The following is a 19676-nucleotide window of genomic DNA, read 5'->3' on the forward strand; positions in this document are numbered from 1 at the left end:
GCGGTTGCGTCGACAACGCGCCTACCGTCGACGTCAGTCCGCCCCTACCGGTGGTATAAAAGGCAGGATCCCCGTTCAGTACGGTGGTTGGTTGATCCCTCACGTACCGAGAACACGACGACCTCGACGTAGAAGAAGAAGAAGACGACGATGAGTCTGGAACTCTTTACCATGCCTTCGACGGACATCACCATCGATTAGTATCGGATGGTGCCGTACAGTGCAGCCATGACGGGTATCGTGCCCATCACCTTTACCATTCATGGTTTGGACGAATTTGTGGATTTGGGACGCAGTTTTTTTGAAATCGAACTGAAATTGAATTCGGCGTCGACCAATGGCATCGTGGCCGATACCAATGCAGCTTCAGATGGCGACAACACCAAGTTTGTGTACGTCACTAACAATCTCGCCCACGGTCTCTTCAAGCAAATCAATCTACGACTGGGTGGTGTCTTAATGAGCGAACAGACGGATACGTACATGTACAAGTCTTTCATTGAAACCATCTTGAATTACAGTCGAGACGAAGGCAGTACTTTGTTGGCCCCTCAAGGTTGGGTGAATTACATGAACGTGGCGGAACAGCTGGGGGCCACGGGAGCCAACGATGACATTTCCACCACAGCCGGATGGGTGCACAATAATACGAATCCCTTGAAGACGGCCACCAAACTGTTTTACGGGAACAACAAAGCCACCATGATCATGTATCCTCATTTGGCCGCCATGCGAACGGGACGTTTGTTGGTCCCTCGCGTAGAAATGGTGATGGAACTGTTTTGCAACACACCGGACTTTTTTCTGTTTGGGACCAAGACCAGTGGCGCGGGGGTCAAAAAGTACGTCACATTGGGTGCAGGGGATATCAAAGTCACCTTTCATTTGTGCCGCGTCAACCTGAATGTCAGTGTGGGCAACGAACTGATGGCCAAGATCGATGTGAAAGGTCAAATGGCCAATTATCCCATGGTCAAAAGTCAAATCCGAACCTTTTCGTTCGATGGCAAGACCACCTTGTGGACCGAAGACCAAATATTTACAGGTCGTCTTCCCGACCGCTTGGTCGTCGGACTGCTGGATAGCAAAGCGTTTAATGGGGATTTGGAGTACTACCCGTACGCCTTCCAAGATTTTGGAGTGAAGAGTATCCGTCAACTGGTAGGTGGGGAAGAATATCCCTATCCGACATTGGAATTGAATGGCACCAATGTACGGAAAGACTGGTTGGGCTATCAACGTCTCTTGGAAACCAGTGGTTCCATGGCAAACCATCGCCCTCACATGATCCAGCCAGGAGATTGGGGCTACGGCAAGAATTGTACCTTGTTCACGTTTAATAACGTACCCAGTGCTAATGCCGATTCACCGTACCATCGAAATCCCAAACAAAAAGGCAAGCTGCGTCTGGAAATCCGATTTAATGCCGCTCCCAATAAGAACATCACCATTTTGGTGTTTGGCGAATTCGAAGACAGCTTCCAGGCCGGTACCAACGGAGCCATCGTTTATCAAAAATACGAGTGAGCAAGATGGAATTTGTGCCCTTGAGTGACGTGACCTTACGATACTTGGCATTGGACGATCCGGTCCTGAAACACGTCTTTCACGGCGTCCATCCCTCCGACGGACTTCCATCGCGTCCACCCCGTACGATGCGGGCCACCTACATTGTCAATACGGATCCACGAGGGGAACCGGGTCAACACTGGTTGGGACTTTGGACGGAACAGAATCGGTGTGAAGTCATGGACAGTTACGGACTCCCCATCACCACCTACCACGCACCCGACCTGGAGAGATGGCTCGAAGACGAATGGGATTCGGTGCAATGGAACGACCGGACCCTCCAAGCTTTGAACAGTACCGCTTGCGGTCATTATGCTTTGATGTTTTTGAAAGATAGGGTTCGGGGACGTACCATGCACGAGTTTGTGCAAACATTTTCTCCCCCTGATTTTGTAGCCAACGATCGAAGGGTGGGTCGACAAGTACGTCGTCAAATGGTCAAAGAGTACAATGCGTTACCCTCCCTTCAATGTTGTACGCCGCATGAGCCGATCCTTCTGCATTAAATTTTTTTCATCACATGTCTTGTCTTGTCTTGGGTCGTACTATAAAAAGGGGCGGATCACACCCTATCCTATAACAAGATGGTCCGTCGTAAGAGACTGCGTCGTAGGAGACGACGACAGCGGGGTGGGGCTTTGGCCCGTCATAAACCCTGACTGGTCGATAAGATTGTGGAAGGAATGTCCATGTTCTTATCGGGTCCTGCCCCATCGTTTGGGAAAGTAGGCCTCTTGCTAGGGAAACACGCTTTTAAAGGTATAAAAGAAAATGTGCAGCGCTACCGTCGATGAAGGATGATACGGCAACCCAGTAGTATGATGATCGTCGGCCCATCAGGGAGTGGCAAGACGCAATTGACCGAAGCCCTCTTGACGGAAGGCAATGTCTTTGAAGGAGGTCAGACCAAACCGTGTCATTATTGTTACGCTGTATGGCAACCACGTTTCGAACGGATGAAAGGTCGTGGGATCCGATTTCACGAAGGGATCCCCGACGTGGATCATCTTCGACATTGGTTCGGAAAAAGTCAAGGTGGGATCCTGGTGTTGGACGATTTCATGGATAAAGGAGGGAACGACAAACGCGTGTTGGATCTATTCACCCGAGAATCGCATCATCGCAACATTGCGGTGTTGTATTTGTGTCAAGATTTGTTTCCACCCGGCAAATATGCCAAGACCATCTCCAGGAATGCCCATTATCTCTTCGTTTTCAAGAATCCCAGAGATCAATCGGGATTTCGGGCCTTGACGTTAGAAGCCTTTCCCGATCGATGGCGTGACGTCCTTCGTCTCTTCGAAAAGTGTACGCAACGCCCGTACGGGTATATAATGATGGATCTTCACCTTGCCTCAGACGATCAATACCGGATGTTCAGTTGTGTAACACAGTCCGACGGTCCGACCCAAGTGTGGAAACGTGAATGAGTAGCCCAGGATCCCCGTTTGTCCATTGGGATCCCTCTGAATATCAACGTGCCTTGTCAGAGTACCGACGAGAGAGAGCTCCTTCCACACCTTCCAGTCCCGGGTCGCCGTTTGACCAGTTTCAATTTGAACGCAATCCCTCCAAGTATCAAAGGGAACTGCAAGAGTACCGTCAACAGCGACAGCGACGTAGAGCCAAAGAATGAGCTGCCCGTCGGCGTCGAAGACAGGGAGGACGTTCTTTGCATTTGAGTGAACGACTCGAGACCGCTCAACGCATTCCTCTAGGAACCCGATCGTTCTCTGAACCCAGGATGACCTCTTCCCCAGCTGGTGTAGGGAGCAGGACACCACGTACGTCCCCGGCCCGTGTGGGGAACACCATTCCCGACATGGCCCCAAGAAACAGTCCGCCTGGGGTCAGAACACAAACACCCAACAGCACGATCCAAGAGTTTTTGGAAACGTTGGATCAGGGTCGTGTGCCGACCCCCAGTTCCAATGCCCTGTTGACCGAACTGGGGCTCGGTACCGATGGATTACAGACCGATGGGTTTGTAGCCCAACGACAACTCATGATGCGTTCTCTCCTGGACGGGAGTATCCCCGTCGCTCAGAGAACACAGATTCAAAGAGACTATGACATCTCCGACCAAGATTTACAAGATTTTGCCGCCAGTGGTCCCTCCAATACGACCACCCGTCGTCCTCGTCCCACCATCGGAGGGAAACGCCCACGTCGACGCCCTCTCCCAGCGTCTCCTGCAGGTTCCCGCCGCCGTAGAGGTGGCGGTGGTGGTGGAGGAGGAGGCGGAGGTTCTCCTGGTGGCGGAGGCGGAGGAGGCGGAGGTTCTCCTGGAGGAGGTTCTCCTGGAGGAGGTCGACGACGTTTGAACCAGGATGGACTTCGACGTCAAATGGATTTGTTATCTCAAGACGCCCGTCAACGAACGGATGGACGTCGTATTCGGAACATTACCCATACCAACACCGTGACCACGGTCTACGAAGACGGTGGCACACCCACAGTCCGACGCACCTCCTCCCGACTCAGTAATCCATAAAAGGACATGCACAAACTTGGATGTCCTACAATCATGCCCAAAACCAGACGGCGACGACGGTCCTAGGCAAGGCCGTGGCTGCTGGGTACCAATTAGGAAAAGACAAGAGGTATAAAAGGATGGGTGCCAAAGGAGTCACCGGTCACTATGAAGCGCCTAAATATAATTATGGCATGATGAAACGAATTCTCCAACGAAAACCTTGGGCACGAAAAATGGTGATGGATCGAATGATGCGTGGGGATCCACATCCTTTGAGGGGACTATGAAACGAAGACAAAGAAAACCACCCGTCCGACGACGACGACAACGTCAGCGTGGCGGGGTGCTCCCTTTAGTGGCTGCAGGCGTAGGCGCCCTGCTCGGAGGCGTGGCTGCCGTGACACGCAAGAATGCTCGGACCCGAGCACGTCACCGTAAACCGTACGATGATATGGAGTACATCGAGTACGAGCCGAGGATGCCCACCGTGGAGACGATTCGGCCATCGTGTACACGCACATTCCACCCTATAAACCGCCCCGGTACAAAGGTCAAATCCTCCTCGAGAAACTAAAGTGTAAGCTCACACGCTGACCATGACTATAACAGGATAGTCCAATCGATCCCATGTATCCATGATGGGACGCCAACGTGGCGGTTGCATTTGGTTGGGCGGGAGACGTCGTCAAATCGGACGTGGTTTACCCGTATCGGTACAACAGGGCGGCAACCTGGTGATGATCCCAGCTTCTAAACCGCGGCGAAAAGGACGCCGCCGCCGACAACGAAGACGGCCAGGGGTTCTCCGTGTATAAAAAGAACGCCCCGGATCTATAGCCCGGAACACACCATCATGTCGTGGAGGATAGAACGACAATGGCCGTTTCTACGGAGTGTCTTGAAAGAAGCCGATCATCAAACGCGTCGGGCACGACTTCAGGCCGCCAATGCCGATCAAATCAATGCCGTGAGTGAATTGGTCATGAACACGATCCGAGGGACTATTCCTGTATCGTCCAAAACGGTGGGACGACTTCGACCTTACGAAAAGGTCTTGGGGGACATGTCTCGTCGAAAACATTCTATTAAAAGGAGACGTCAATTGATGATGAATCAGACAGGGGGAGCTCTTTGGGATGGTCTGAACACCGCTTGTGACGTGATACGACGAAGCAAAGGACACCGTTTAAACACAGCTTGTGACATCCTAAGACCCAAAAAACGATGAAAGCGTGTCGTCATCGGATACCTGGATGTGTTCGTGCCCAAATACCCTATCTGGGTTGGTTTCTACGAGATCTGACCCGATTGTCGGGAGAGGACCGTTTACGAAAACTCTACTATGCCGTGGATCAGATGATCGAGGCCATCCGTCAATTGGCCCGAGAAATTGTCAAGGGACGTCTGCCTTTGTCCAAGTACACCCTACTCAAGATCAACGAGACCCCACGAGATCGAAGCGTGTTACGGGCCATCAGTCGTTCCACCCATAGCATAAAAGCCCGACGAAGGATGATGCGCCGACATTTCTATCGAACCCGATTCTGGCTCGGATTGCATACAGCCTATTATCATTGTGTCAATGATCATTTGCAACACGGACGATGGTTGGTGTGACAACACGTGGATGTACGGTCCTCGTTCGCTCTGTGCCCTACAGGATCAGATATGAGGTCTTCGACATCGGGTACGAGAACAATGTGACATTGTCCGTCAATTGACCGATCAATTGCAAGAACGCAATAAGAACTTGGAGCTTGCCGAACAAAAGATAGGGGTCTTGCAAGAACAAGTCTGCGAATTGAATCGACATCTGGAACGCGAACGATACGAGAAACAGGACCTCTACTATAAAACCAGGGAGAGACGCGAAGATCTTAGTACCTCACGATGAGCGAAGTGGAAACCATTCCCGGATTTGAAAACAAAGTCTTGATCGATCCCCAACGACTACGTCAACTCGAAGACGTGTACAAGGAACGTCTGACCGAAAACATTCCCTTGGCCAAAGCCGTCCGTATCGCCGCCAAACAAGAAGCCGTTCTCATGTCGGATCAGATTCCTCCAGGTGTGAAGAACGCCTTGCCCACCTCTCTAGCCGACGAAAAGAAACGGTGGACCAAAGCCGTCCGACAACCTCTTGGGTTTGGACCAGATGCCGACGACGAACGCGATGCCGAAGCCGATGCCTATGCGCAAGGACCCTTACACTCCATGTTGACGCAGTTGGTAAAGAAGAAGAAGAAGACAACGCCCGAGACTACGCCCTCGGCACCCCCTAAAGCTAAAAAACGACTTCGATTCATGACTCAACCGAAAGCAGCTCCGCCCAAAAAGAAGTCGAGGAAGAAGAAGTCACCCCCCAAGACACCGGCTCCGTCTGTCGACTGGGGACACCTTCCGTTTCAAGGGGACCCCAGGATGATGGGGCACAGTGTGGCCGACTATGCGGACACGACCGCTCAATCGGTCAAGAGGAAGATTCGTAAGAAAGCAGGTCGCCGCCGTCCTACCGAAACAGATAAATTACGACGCCCGCCCGGTTGGTTGGATTTTGAAAAGAAACTCAAACGACAATTGGATGGTGAGGACTACTAAGAGACGACGTCAACGACGACGACGACGACGTCAACGAGGTGGCAAGTTCGACTTGCAGAATGCTTTGGCCAAGACCGGGATCGAGTTTCATTGGCCTGGCTATCAGTACATGGGTCCTGGCACCAAACTGGCCAAACGACTCAAACGAGGGGATCCTGGCATCAATCGTTTGGACAAGATTGCCAAGACCCACGACATGGATTATGCCAAAGCCAGGAACTTACAGGACAAATGGAAAGCTGACGACAAAATGATTCGGGCTATCAGTAACCTCCCAGGCAAAAAGAAGAAGACGGAGAAAGTGGTCAAGAAAATCATGCAAATGAAACGTAAACTCAAACTTTAATTTGAACATTTTTCAACGATATTTACGATTAAATATTCTTGTTCGACGACACCAAGGACCATAAATGTCAATAAAAGGTACAAAATAAAAGTGTCCCGTCTGGTTCTTTTTCATTTTTTTTTCCGGGTGCCATATGGGTTGTCTTCGATAACGCCATGCTTCACGGAGGGCATGCGATGTCGCACAACAATACAACTGCCCAAATAGACTACCGGCGACGGCGACGGCGACGAATACGACCATGGACACCAACCGCCCTCCACAACTCCACTATAATGTCCAACTCTTTGACCGTCCAACCCCTCTGGGATGAAAATCGAGTACATCTGTTATAGACACACCAAGTCTAATGAAAACAACAAAAAAACAGTCACCATCGTCTCTTGGGACAACAAGCACATGGTCGTATAACATAGATAACATAGGTTATCGACGGTTGTATACAGTAACGAGTCCATAAAACGGATCCCAAAAATCCACATCGATTCTCTTCCACAGCTCCGCCGTAATGTCCAGCTCTTTTTCCGTCCAACCGCGTTGGTATGAAAAATGGGTGAACTGATTCAGACGACACCACATCTAACGATAATAAAGAGAACGAAACGTAAGAATCAATATCTCGTCCCAATAGAGACCCGTGCCCCTAAGACGAAAGCAATAGGAAGTACAAGATCCATATCCATAAGAGGTACAACGTCCTGGTACAAAGTCTGGAAAAATTGAATTGAACCAATTGAATTCCTGTCAACCAAAAAAAGGAGTGTAGGTAAGAGACCGACGATAACCCGTATGACAACGACGACGTCCGTAGGAGACTTCCAACCCATCACATCGACAACGAACGAGACATCCGTAACACAAGCAACGAAAGGCATTGACGTCCAACCGTTTCAAACAATCAATGCATGTAGCGGCGGACTCCGTACACGAACTCCACAAACACACCCACTTGATCCAAGTCCATCGTCCCTCCGGCCTCGGAGGATACCCTTGACGGGTCCTATGTTCCTGCACCACCATCTAAAAAGAAGAAGACGTCAGAATCTCAGTCAAATAACGCCGCCTCCATCGACGCTGCTCCTCCGTTCTCGGAGGTCGTCTCCGTCGCCACATCCAACGACCCTCTCTCCATACCCATCTCGAAATCCTCTCATCCATCGTTTCCTCAAATTGACAAATCACCTGCAAAGAGAGGTGTCACTCAGTACCATGTCTCCAACTATATCCCTGACACAAATAACACCAGTCCCCCAAATCATGACGACACGGTGGAAATCCATAACCCACGTCACAGGTACAAACCAAACATCCCGGACGACGGTAAGACGCGTAAGACACCGAACAAGAGCAGCCCCATTTTCTACACCTCATTTCCACGTAACTACAACGACATTCCCATTCGACGAAATGATCGTCCTCTTCCAACCATCGTATTCTAGCCGACACCATGACCTACGAGAAAACAACGACAATGAGGGGATCGAAATGGCATGCAAAGAAGACCTCTTCGGTAGACGGGCCACCGACACCAACGACAAACGACCAAACCCTCTCGACGAGAACGATACCTGCCCGTACAATAGCGATACCCCGGACAACCCCACATCCCTAATAGACAATACCGACATTTCATGAGTCGACTTCCCGGAGGATAACCCCCCAGGGGAAAACGACGACATGGTCCGCATTCAAACACGACAGTCGATTCTCCTACGTACGTCGCCGTCATCTAAAAGACATCAAACAAAATAAACGAATCCATCAGATTCGCTTCGATTTCGACCCAATACAAATAACCGGAACGTACCGTGCCATGTTGACTGCAACGTGGTAGACGGGATAACTCTTCGTGAATGGGTTTCCAACGTTCCCTTCGGTCCTTCGCTTGGTCCTTCTCCTCCTCTCGATCTCGAACCTCCAACACATGTCGACGTACTTCGGGAGGTAACAGATCCCAATACGACGCCTCGTCTCGGGTCGCCGAGGTCTTCTTGGTGGTCTGACATTCTTTCCGCCAACGGCCATTCTCTTGCTTGACCCACACCTCTTCCTCATACTCTGGGTCTTGTTCGATCTCCATAGTACGTCTGGCTACCGCCATCTCCAGCACACGTCTCTTGGGTTCGGACGCCATGACTTTTCTGAGGCTCCTAACTCGATCGGGCTACTTAACAGAAATCGTTCCACCAATCCACGTGCTCCTAAGGGGTCACATGACTCTCTGGGGGATACCCCCCCATCCCCACAGGAGACCTATCTCTCTCCGGATTGGTCCATCCAGGGTACACGTCAAGGTCCTTCAAGGTGACTCGTTCTGTATAAAAGACACACCGTCTTTCTTCAAGAAAAACAGCTCATCATGGATCGTGATAGCGACTTGGTTGAAGCGCTCGACGAGTTCGAACAAATAGGAGGTGCCGCTCCAGGACGTTTCGTCTTTGAAAGACTCCCTGTGGTAGAACGACGTAGTGTCCGTCTCGGAGTTCGTGAACGCGTGTTTCAACTTCGCCCTCGACAGATTGGAGCGTTCATCCCCCGACAACGGTTGACCGATGCTCTCGTGCAAGGCCTTCGTAACGCTCTAGACGACTTAATCAACGATCAAGACATTCCCGATGGCGATCGCGTTTACATCGCTCTAGCCTCCAATAGTATTGCCTATGCCTACAACGGTTGGGGACTGCGGGCCGGAGAATGGCGCGCTCAAGGTCCCCGCGTAGACGCCTTACTTGGGAATCTTTCCCACATGCTCAACTCTAACGAACAATTTGAGATGGACGATTCCTTCACCCTCTCCTTCGTTCATGTACGTGGGGCTCCCACAGGTTCCGGTTACAAAAGAAAACATTTACCAGGGCATCAAGCGTCGACGCGTCTCAGAGAATTGAAGCGCTGTGTCTTACGTGTTCCACAGGATGACCAAACTCTATGCTGTCCACGCGCCATCGCTCTAGCTCGAGGGGTCCATCAACATCGAGACGATCCCCCACGCCGTCGACAATGGACCCGCTCTCGTAGTAACCATCGTCGCATCACACAAGCGGCTCAAGAACTTCTAGACGAAGTAGGTCTTCCTCCTCAACCCTGTGGCCCAGAACAACTTCAACAACTCGTCACAGCTCCCAGTCTCCAAGACTACACCATCGTGGTCGTGGATGCCAATCGCGCTTATGCTTGTTTTGCTTACGGATGTGGAGACACTTTGTTAGGACTCTCACACGAAGACAGTCATTACGATGCCTTATCTTCCTTACCCGGTTTCTTCGGACAAGATTACTTTTGCAGCCAGTGTTTTCGAGCCTACAAGAATCTGGGTCACCATGCCTGTCGCAACAACCAAGCCAATCATTGCGGAGCCTGCCTGCAGAATGGATGCCCTGATCACGCTGAGGCATACCGACAGTACCGCACGGCTCAGACACTCTGTATCCTCTGTGGACGTTCCTTCTACGGAGACGCTTGTCTCCAGACCCATCGGTCCAAGACCCACACCGGTCAGCCCGCGGATGCTGAACACCCCTCCGTCTGCGCCACCCATCGTCAGTGTAAAGAATGTCACCGTATGTTACGTGGCCTCAAAGAGATCCGAACTCATCGATGCGGATATCGGAAATGTTCGTGCTGCAAGAAAGACGTCGACGTCCATCGCCATCGATGTTTCTTACAAGTCGAAATGACCCCCGCCGAAGAACAACGCTTGAGACGACAACGACTCTCTTTCCAAAGGATCCTGAGTCAGGGACTGGCACCTCTCTTAGCCAACGAGGCCGCTGGATTGCACGCTTTCCTGGCGGGCGATTACGACGACGACGACAACGACGAGGACCAAGAAGAACCGCCCTTGCACGTTTTCTTTGACATTGAGAGCATGCAAGTCGAGGGACGTCATGTGCCCAATCTCGTGGTGGCCGAGACGGAAGACGACGACGATCCTCCCGTCTCATTCCAAGGAGACGACTGTCTCTTTCACTTTCTGGAATGGTTAGAAACACTGACCGAAAACGGAATGCGACCCTTGACGGTCATCGCTCATAATTTCAAAGGGTATGACAGTTATCCCGTCATCGACGAACTCCACCGTCAAAAGAGAGAACTGGAACAAATCCGAAACGGTGGGAAAGTCCTCCAACTCACCTACCCTCACGAACACACCACCATACGATTCATCGATTCGCTCTCCTTCTTCCAGATGCCGCTGAGCGATTTCCCCAAGACGTTCAGGCTCACCGAACTCAAGAAAGGACACTTTCCACATTTGTTCAACACCCCCGAACATCAAACGTACACAGGCCAACTTCCTGACAAGTCCTTCTACATGCCCGACGGCATGTCCGTCAAGAAACGTCGCGACTTTGATACCTGGTACGACGACCAAGCGGCACGAGACGTCGTCTTTGATTTCCAAGCCGAACTTTTAGCCTACTGTGAATCAGACGTGAAACTCTTGAAACAAGGATGTCTCACTTTCATGCGGGATTTTCAAGCACGTGCCGAATTCAATCCCTTTGAACAAATGACCGTAGCCTCTGCCTGCAATCGCTACTTGCGTATGCACTGTATGGAAGAAGACTCCATCGCTTCCGAACCTCCCTTAGGATGGCGAGGTCGTGTCAATCATTCCCAAGCCTCCATGGAATGGTTGACGTGGTGCGAACGCAATCTACGACGTCGAGCCTATCTGACCCTCTCGCCAGACGAACACGAGGACCATGAAGCCATGGCTCACGCCTATGGACAATACGCCCATGATCATCCCTTACATCGCCAACGTATCCAGCATGCTCGAAACGAGGGCGAGTACCACATTCCTGGTACCCGATACACGGTCGACGGATACGATGCCGATACCAAGACCGTCTATGAATTCTGTGGATGCTTTTGGCACGGATGTCGGACCTGTCATCCCCAACGCACCGACGTGCATCCGACACTACTCGATCGGACCATGGACGAGGTCCGTGCTCTCGTCGACAAGAAACGCACGTTCCTCATCAACCGCGGGTACCAAGTGGTGACCATGTGGGAATGTACCTGGACCACCCTCAAACAAACCAACCAGGACATCATAGACTTTCTAGCCCATCGAAATCTCCAAGCTCCCCTTGAACCACGAGATGCTTTTTACGGGGGTCGGACCAATGCCGTACGTCTCTACGCTCACGTCGACGAGAAGGAAGAGATCCGATACGACGACTACACGTCCTTGTATCCTTGGGTTAACAAGTACGGTACCTATCCTCTCGGACATCCCACCTTCCTCTACGAACCCGACACCACTGATCTCTCGCCTTATTTCGGTTTGGCCAAATGTACCGTCCTTCCGCCACAACGTCTCTACCATCCCGTATTGCCTTACCGCTGTCACGACAAACTCACGTTTCCCTTGTGTCGTACTTGTGTCGAAGAGAACATTTCCAAACCTCTTTTGGAAAAGACGCATGCCTGTCATCACACGGACGAAGAACGTGTTCTCGTCGGTACTTGGTGCACCCCCGAACTCGACATGGCCGTACAGAAAGGTTACGTCATTCAACACGTCCACGAAGTATGGCATTTCGATCAGCAACGCACGGGACTCTTCCAATCGTACGTGGACACGTGGCTCCAAATCAAAGAAGAAGCCAGCGGTTGGCCCGAAGGCTGTACCACCCCTGCTCAGAAACAAGCCCACCTCGATGCGTACTATGCTCGGGAAGGCATTCGTCTCGATCCCACCAAGATCGAAAAGAACCCTGGACTCCGAGCTCTGGCTAAGATGATGCTCAACTCCATGTGGGGCAAGTTCGGGCAACGGATCAACAAGACCCAGGTCCGAGAATTCACCGAACCTCAATCGTTCATCGAGTTCCTCGACAGCGATCAACACGATGTCCGTTACGTTAGTTCCCTGACCGAAGACCGGGTCGAAGTCCATTACAAACTTCAAACGCACGATGTTCTGCCTTCACCTAATCTCAACATCTTCATAGCCGCCTTCACGACCTGTCATGCCAGACTCCGTCTCTATCGAGCCCTCGATCATCTCGGTGAACGCGTCCTCTACTTCGACACCGACTCGGTCGTCTACCTTCATCGTCCTGGCGACCCGCCTTTAGATCCCCCACGAGGCGCCTACCTTGGCGACTTCAGGGATGAATTGGATGCGGGCGACACCATTGTGGAATTCTGCTCGGGCGGTCCTAAGAACTACGGTTACAAGACCAAGAACGGAAACGTCGTATGCAAGGTCCGCGGTTTCTCCCTCAACGTCGAAGGGATGACTCAATTGAATTACGACGTCTTGCGTCAAAACACTCTGGATGAATTGCATCGTCCTCTAGACCGACCGCGTACTACTCGTGTCACGCAATCTCACACCATCCAAAGAAATGCCAAGACCTACACCTTAGAAACACAACCTTCTCACAAAGACTACCGGCTCGTCTACTCCAAACGCGTCCTGGATCCCACTACAGCCAAGACCTACCCTTACGGTTACGAACGATTCACCGACGAGGATCTGGATCTCGCTCAAGTCTTAGCTGATCTATTTTCTTAGGGACGAGTAGACACCAGGTCTCCTCACACGTTCCCGCTTGTACATTAAGTTTGTTTGTTATCATTAAACCGTTGATGATTCGAGAAAAACAAAAAATCTGCTCTCTTCAAATGTTCCCCCCGGATCTCGTGCACATTCCTGACATACTTTCTGTGATGTCCCCCGATTATGACGTCGATTGGACTTTGACCCCACCGTCTAAACCAATCCTCTTCACGTGTGCACGTGATAATGGCGGACCTAAAAATATCAACCAATCAGAAGCCCATGCATCTCATTAAAATTCGTCTCGACCAATCAGAATGCTCCATTCAAAAGTGGCTCATATTCCCCTATAGTACTACTTATATCTTATGTTTAAGCGCTTATATATCTAAAAAGAACTCACTGAGCCCCATTTTTTATTGCCGAAAAGTGATTAGTAGGCTAAAACGAAACTCTCTGCAGAGTTTGAAAACATTCTCTGGAGCGGATTTAGAGAGACCTTAATTGTTTTTAAATTGTGAGGGTGGCTATGAATCTGCTCCAAATAACTTTCTTCAAACTTTGAAGAAAGTTTCATCAAAGTATGCTATTTACTCTCCAGCAACAAAAACACGGGGTCACCCAGTTTCTTTTTAAGATATATGCGTTTGGAGACAAAATGTAGGCCGTTAGTGTTCGAAAGCTCTTTTTCATTCATAGTCATCCATGACATCACATTGGTGCTTGCATTTATATAAGTATCTATTTTTGTTTTTTATGACATTATAACACTACCATGAAGTAAAAAAGTTTGCGAGATTCAGTCCCACCAAATAGTACAGTTTGTTAAAAGTGTTAAAACTGGTTTAAACCTCCCTAAGAGAGGTGGCTCCTAAGTACCAAACCGTTGCTTAATTAACACTTCGTTAAAAAAAAAATCGCTTACAACAACATTGTTTCATTCTAAATAAGGAAGAACAATGCAATACATTGTGGTTTCAATTTTATTTTAGTTTTCTTCCCCAGATCTCGCTGATCACGACTTTACCTAATTCTTGGTAGATAAGACTCGTGGCCTTTCAACTAATCCCAATTGGCCTCAGTTATATAGCGTCATAGAATTAACATTAGAGGGGTAATGTGTAAGAGTACCGTAATTTTAGACCCAAAACGATCCGTATTAAGTACTCTTAAGACTTGATTTAAATGAGCTGTGCGAATCGCTTTGTAACTAAGTCAGACAATTCCTTGTGGAGTGACCAGGTGCATAGCTATATCATATTTTTAAATTGTATTTGGGTCAATATACTTACAGGGAAGATAAGTTAGTGAGTCCTGAGAAAACCTTTTCCGGGAGTTCAGTTATTTCATTGTTGAGAAGACGTCTAGAAATGAAACATGAAACGTAATGTATATGGATAGTAATCCAAAACTAAGTTAACGTTGCACTAATTTATCTTGAGGTGGCTCAAATAGGTTTCAACAATTTGGAGGGAATGTGTTATTAGAAAGATGAATTGTACAAAAATGTTTCACCTAATGCCAATGTTATGGCACCATATGAAACACCTTAAACTGCTTAACAAGATGCACATATTAATGTGACGTAATAGATTACAATGGCAACAAAAGAACCATTTAAAAAAGCCCTATATCTTATGTTTAAGCGCTTATATATCTAAAAAGAACTCGGTGAGCCCCATTTTTTATTGCCGAAAAGTGATTAGTAGGCTAAAACGAATTTCTCTGCAAAGTTTAAAAATATTCTCTAGTGCGGATTTTGAGAGACCTTAAGTTCTTTTAATGGTGAGGGTGGCTATGAATCTGCTCCAAATAACTTTCTTCAAACTTTGAAGAACGTTTCATCCCAGTATGCTATTCACTCTCCAGCAATAAAAAGACGGGGTTACTCAGTTTCCTTTAATATATATGTCTTGAAAAACAAAATGTAGGCCTTTAGGGTTAGATGGCTCTTTTGTTTCTATAGTCATCCATTACGTAACATTGATGCTTGTATTTATATAAGCGTCTATTTTTGTTTTTACAACATAACCATTAAGTAAAAAAGTTTGCGAGATTGAATCCTTCCAAATAGTACAGTTTGTTGAAAGTGTTAAAACTGGTTTAAACCTCCTTAAGAGGGGTGGCTCTTAAGTACCAAACCATTGCTTAATTAACACTTTGTTTAAAAAAGATCGCCAGCAACAAGATTGTTTAATTCTAAATAGAGAACAACAATGCAATCGATTATTGATTCAATTTTATTCTAGTTTTCTTTCCCAGATCTCGCTGATCATGACTTTACCTAATTCTTGGTAGATAAGACTCGTGGCATTACAACTAATCCCAATTGGCCTCAATTATATAGCGTCATAGAATTAACATTAGAAGGGTAAGGTCTAAGATTACCGTAATTTTAGACCTAAAACGGTCCGTATTAATTACTCTTGAGACTTGATTTAAATCAGCTGTGCGAATCGCTTTGTAACTAAGTCAGACAATTCCTTGTGGAGTGACCAGGCGCATAGCTATATCATATTTTTAAATTGTATTTGGGTCAATATACTCACAGGAAAAGTAAGGAAGTGAGTCCTGAGAATACTTTTTCTGGGAGTTGAGTTATATTATTGTCCTGAAGATATCTAGAAATGAAAACATGAAACGTAATGTATATGGATAGTAATCCAAAACTAAGTTAACATTGCACTAATTTATCTTGAGGTGGCTCAAACAGGTTTCAACAATTTGGAGGGAATGAGTTATTACAAGGATGAATTGTACAAAAATGTTTCACTTAATGCCAATGTTATGATACCATATGAAACACCTTTAGCTGCGTAACAAGATGCACTTATTATTGTGAAGTAATAGATTACAATGGCAACTAAAGAACTATCTAAAAATAGCCCTATATCTTATGTTTAAGCGCTTATATATCTAAAAAGAACTCGGTGACCCCCATTTTTTATTGCCGAAAAGTGATTAGTAGGCTAAAACGAAACTCTCTTCAAAGTTTAAAAAAATTCTCTAGTGCGGATTTTGAGAGACCTTAAGTTTTTATAATTGTGAGAGTGGCTATGAATCTGCTCCAAATAACTTTCTTCAAACTTTGAAGAACGTTTCATCCCAGTATGCTATTCACTCTCCAGCAATAAAAAGACGGGGTTACTCAGTTTCCTTTAATATATATGTCTTGAAAAACAAAATGTAGGCCTTTAGGGTTAGATGGCTCTTTTGTTTCTATAGTCATCCATTACGTAACATTGATGCTTGTATTTATATAAGCGTCTATTTTTGTTTTTACAACATAACCATTAAGTAAAAAAGTTTGCGAGATTAAATCCTTCCAAACAGTACAGTTTGTTGAAAGTGTTAAAACTGGTTTAAACCTCCTTAAGAGAGGTGGCTCTTAAGTACCAAACCATTGCGTAATTAACACTTTGTTTAAAAAAAATCGCTAGCAACAACATTGTTTAATTCTTAATAAGGAAGAACAATCCAATCAATTATTGATTCAATTTTCTTCTAGTTTTGTTCCCCAGGTCTCGCTGATCATGACTTTACTTAATTCTTGGTAGATAAGACTCGTGGCATTACAACTAATCCCAATTGGCCTCAATTATATAGCGTCATAGAATTAACATTAGAAGGGTAAGGTCAAAGAGTACCTTAATTTCAGACCTAAAACGGTCCGTATTAATTACTCTTGAGACTTGATTTAAATCAGCTGTGCGAATCGCTTTGTAACTACTAAGTCAGACAATTGCTTGTGCAGTGACCAGGCGCATAGCTATATCATATTTTTAAATTGTATTTGGCTCAATATACTTACAGGTAAGATAAGGAAGTGAGTCCTAAGAAAACTTTTTCTGGGAGCTCAGTTATTTTATTGTTGTCAAGATGTCTAGAAATGAAAACATGAAACGTAATGTATATGGATAGTAATCCAAAACTAAGTTAACGTTGCACTAATTTATCTTGAGGTGGCTCAAATAGGTTTCAACAATTTGGAGGGAATGTGTTATTAGAAAGATGAATTGTACAAAAATGTTTCACTTAATGCCAATGTTATGCTACCATATGAAACACCTTTAACTGCTTAACAAGATGCACATATTAATGTGACGTAATAGATTACAATGGCAACAAAAGAACCATCTAAAAAAAAGCCCTATATCTTATGTTCAAGCGCTTATATATCTAAAAAGAACTCGGAGAGCCCCATTTTTTATTGCCGAAAAGTGATTAGTAGGCTAAAACAAATTTTTCTGCAAAGTTTAAAAATATTCTCTAGTGCTAAGTTTGAGAGACCTTAAGTTTTTTTAATTGTGAGAGTGGCTATGAATCTGCTCCAAATAACTTTCTTCAAACTTTGAAGAACGTTTCATCCCAGTATGCTATTCACTCTCCAGCAATAAAAAGACGAGGTTACCCAGTTTCTTTTAAGATATATGTCTTGAAAAACAAAATGTAGGCCTTTAGGGTTAGATGGCTCTTTTGTTTCTATAGTCATCCATTACGTAACATTGATGCTTGTATTTATATAAGCGTCTATTTTTGTTTTTACAACATAACCATTAAGTAAAAAAGTTTGCGAGATTCAATCCTTCCAAACAGTACAGTTTGTTGAAAGTGTTAAAACTGGTTTAAACCTCCTTGAGAGGTGGCTCTTAAGTACCAAAAACCATTGCTTAATTAACACTTCGTTTAAAAAAGATCGCCAGCAACAAGATTGTTTAATTCTAAATAGGGAAGAAGAATGCAATCGATTATTGATTCAATTTTCTTCTAGTTTTGTTCCCCAGGTCTCGCTGATCACGACTTTACTTAATTCTTGGTAGACAAGACTCGTGGCATTACAACTAATCCCAATTGGCCTCAATTATATAGCGTCATAGAATTAACATTAGAACGGTAAGGTCACAGAGTACCTTAATTTTAGACCTGAAACGGTCCGTATTAATTACTCTTGAGACTTGATTTAAATCAGCTGTGCGAATCGCTTTGTAACTACTAAGTCAGACAATTGCTTGTGCAGTGACCAGGCGCATAGCTATATCATATTTTTAAATTGTATTTGGCTCAATATACTTACAGGTAAGATAAGGAAGTGAGTCCTAAGAAAACTTTTTCTGGGAGCTCAGTTATTTTATTGTTGTCAAGATGTCTAGAAATGAAAACATGAAACGTAATGTATATGGATAGTAATCCAAAACTAAGTTAACGTTGCACTAATTTATCTTGAGGTGGCTCAAATAGGTTTCAACAATTTGGAGGGAATGTGTTATTAGAAAGATGAATTGTACAAAAATGTTTCACCTAATGCCAATGTTATGGTACCATATGAAACACCTTTAACTGCTTAACAAGATGCACATATTAATGTGACGTAATAGATTACAATGGCAACAAAAGAACCATCTAAAAAAAGCCCTATATCTTATGTTTAAGCGCTTATATATCTAAAAAGAACTTGGTGAGCCCCATTTTTTATTGCCGAAAGGTGATTAGTAGGCTTAAAAGAAACTCTCTGCAAAGTTTAAAAAAATTCTCTTGAGCGGATTTAGAGAGAACTTAAATTTTTTTAATTGTTAAGGTGGCAATGAATCTGCTCCAAATAATCTTTTTAAACTTTGAAAAAAGTTTCATCCTTGTATGCTATTCACTCTCCAGCAATAAAAATACGGGGTCAACCAATTTCTTTTAAGATATATGCGTTTGGAGACAAAACGTAGTCCGTTAGTGTTAGAAAGCTCTTTTTTTTCCATGGTCATCCATTACGTCACATTGGTGCATGCATTTATATAAGCATCTATTTTTGTTTTATATGACATAACATTACCATGAAGTAAAAACGTTTGCAAGATTCAATCCCACGAAATAGTACAGTTTGTTGAAAGTTTTAAAACTGGTTTAAACCTCCCTAAGAGAGGCGGCTCTTAAGTACCAAACCGTTGCTTAATTAACACTTTGTTTAAAAAAAATCGCTAGCAACAACATTGTTTAATTCTTAATAAGGAAGAACAATCCAATCAATTGTGGTTTTAATTTTAATTTAGTTTTCTTTTCCAGATCTCGCTGATCATGACTTTACTTAATTCTTGGTAGATAAGACTCGTGGCATTACAACTAATCCCAATTGGCCTCAATTATATAGCGTCATAGAATTAACATTAGAGGGGTAA

General features: G+C 46.0%; 2 protein-coding genes across 2 annotated transcripts; both read left to right on the forward strand.

Moving 5' to 3' along the window:
- Positions 1-228: 228 nt before the first annotated feature.
- LOC138036684 (uncharacterized protein F54H12.2-like) lies at positions 229-1527 on the forward strand. Its single transcript, XM_068882800.1, has one exon. The coding sequence runs from the start codon at positions 229-231 to the stop codon at positions 1525-1527; it is 1299 nt and encodes a 432-aa protein (XP_068738901.1).
- Positions 1528-9348: 7821 nt separating this feature from the next.
- Positions 9349-13527, forward strand: LOC138036685 (uncharacterized). Its single transcript, XM_068882801.1, has one exon. The coding sequence runs from the start codon at positions 9349-9351 to the stop codon at positions 13525-13527; it is 4179 nt and encodes a 1392-aa protein (XP_068738902.1).
- Positions 13528-19676: the final 6149 nt, after the last annotated feature.

This window comes from Montipora capricornis, unplaced genomic scaffold (genome assembly GCF_036669925.1).
Source record: "Montipora capricornis isolate CH-2021 unplaced genomic scaffold, ASM3666992v2 scaffold_496, whole genome shotgun sequence".
In the NCBI taxonomy this organism is placed as follows: domain Eukaryota; kingdom Metazoa; phylum Cnidaria; class Anthozoa; order Scleractinia; family Acroporidae; genus Montipora; species Montipora capricornis.

Excerpts from the sequence above, each read along its gene's own strand:
- LOC138036684 (XM_068882800.1), top strand. The coding sequence starts at position 229 with ATGACGGGTATCGTGCCCATCACCTTTACCATTCATGGTTTGGACGAA.
- LOC138036685 (XM_068882801.1), top strand. The coding sequence starts at position 9,349 with ATGGATCGTGATAGCGACTTGGTTGAAGCGCTCGACGAGTTCGAACAA.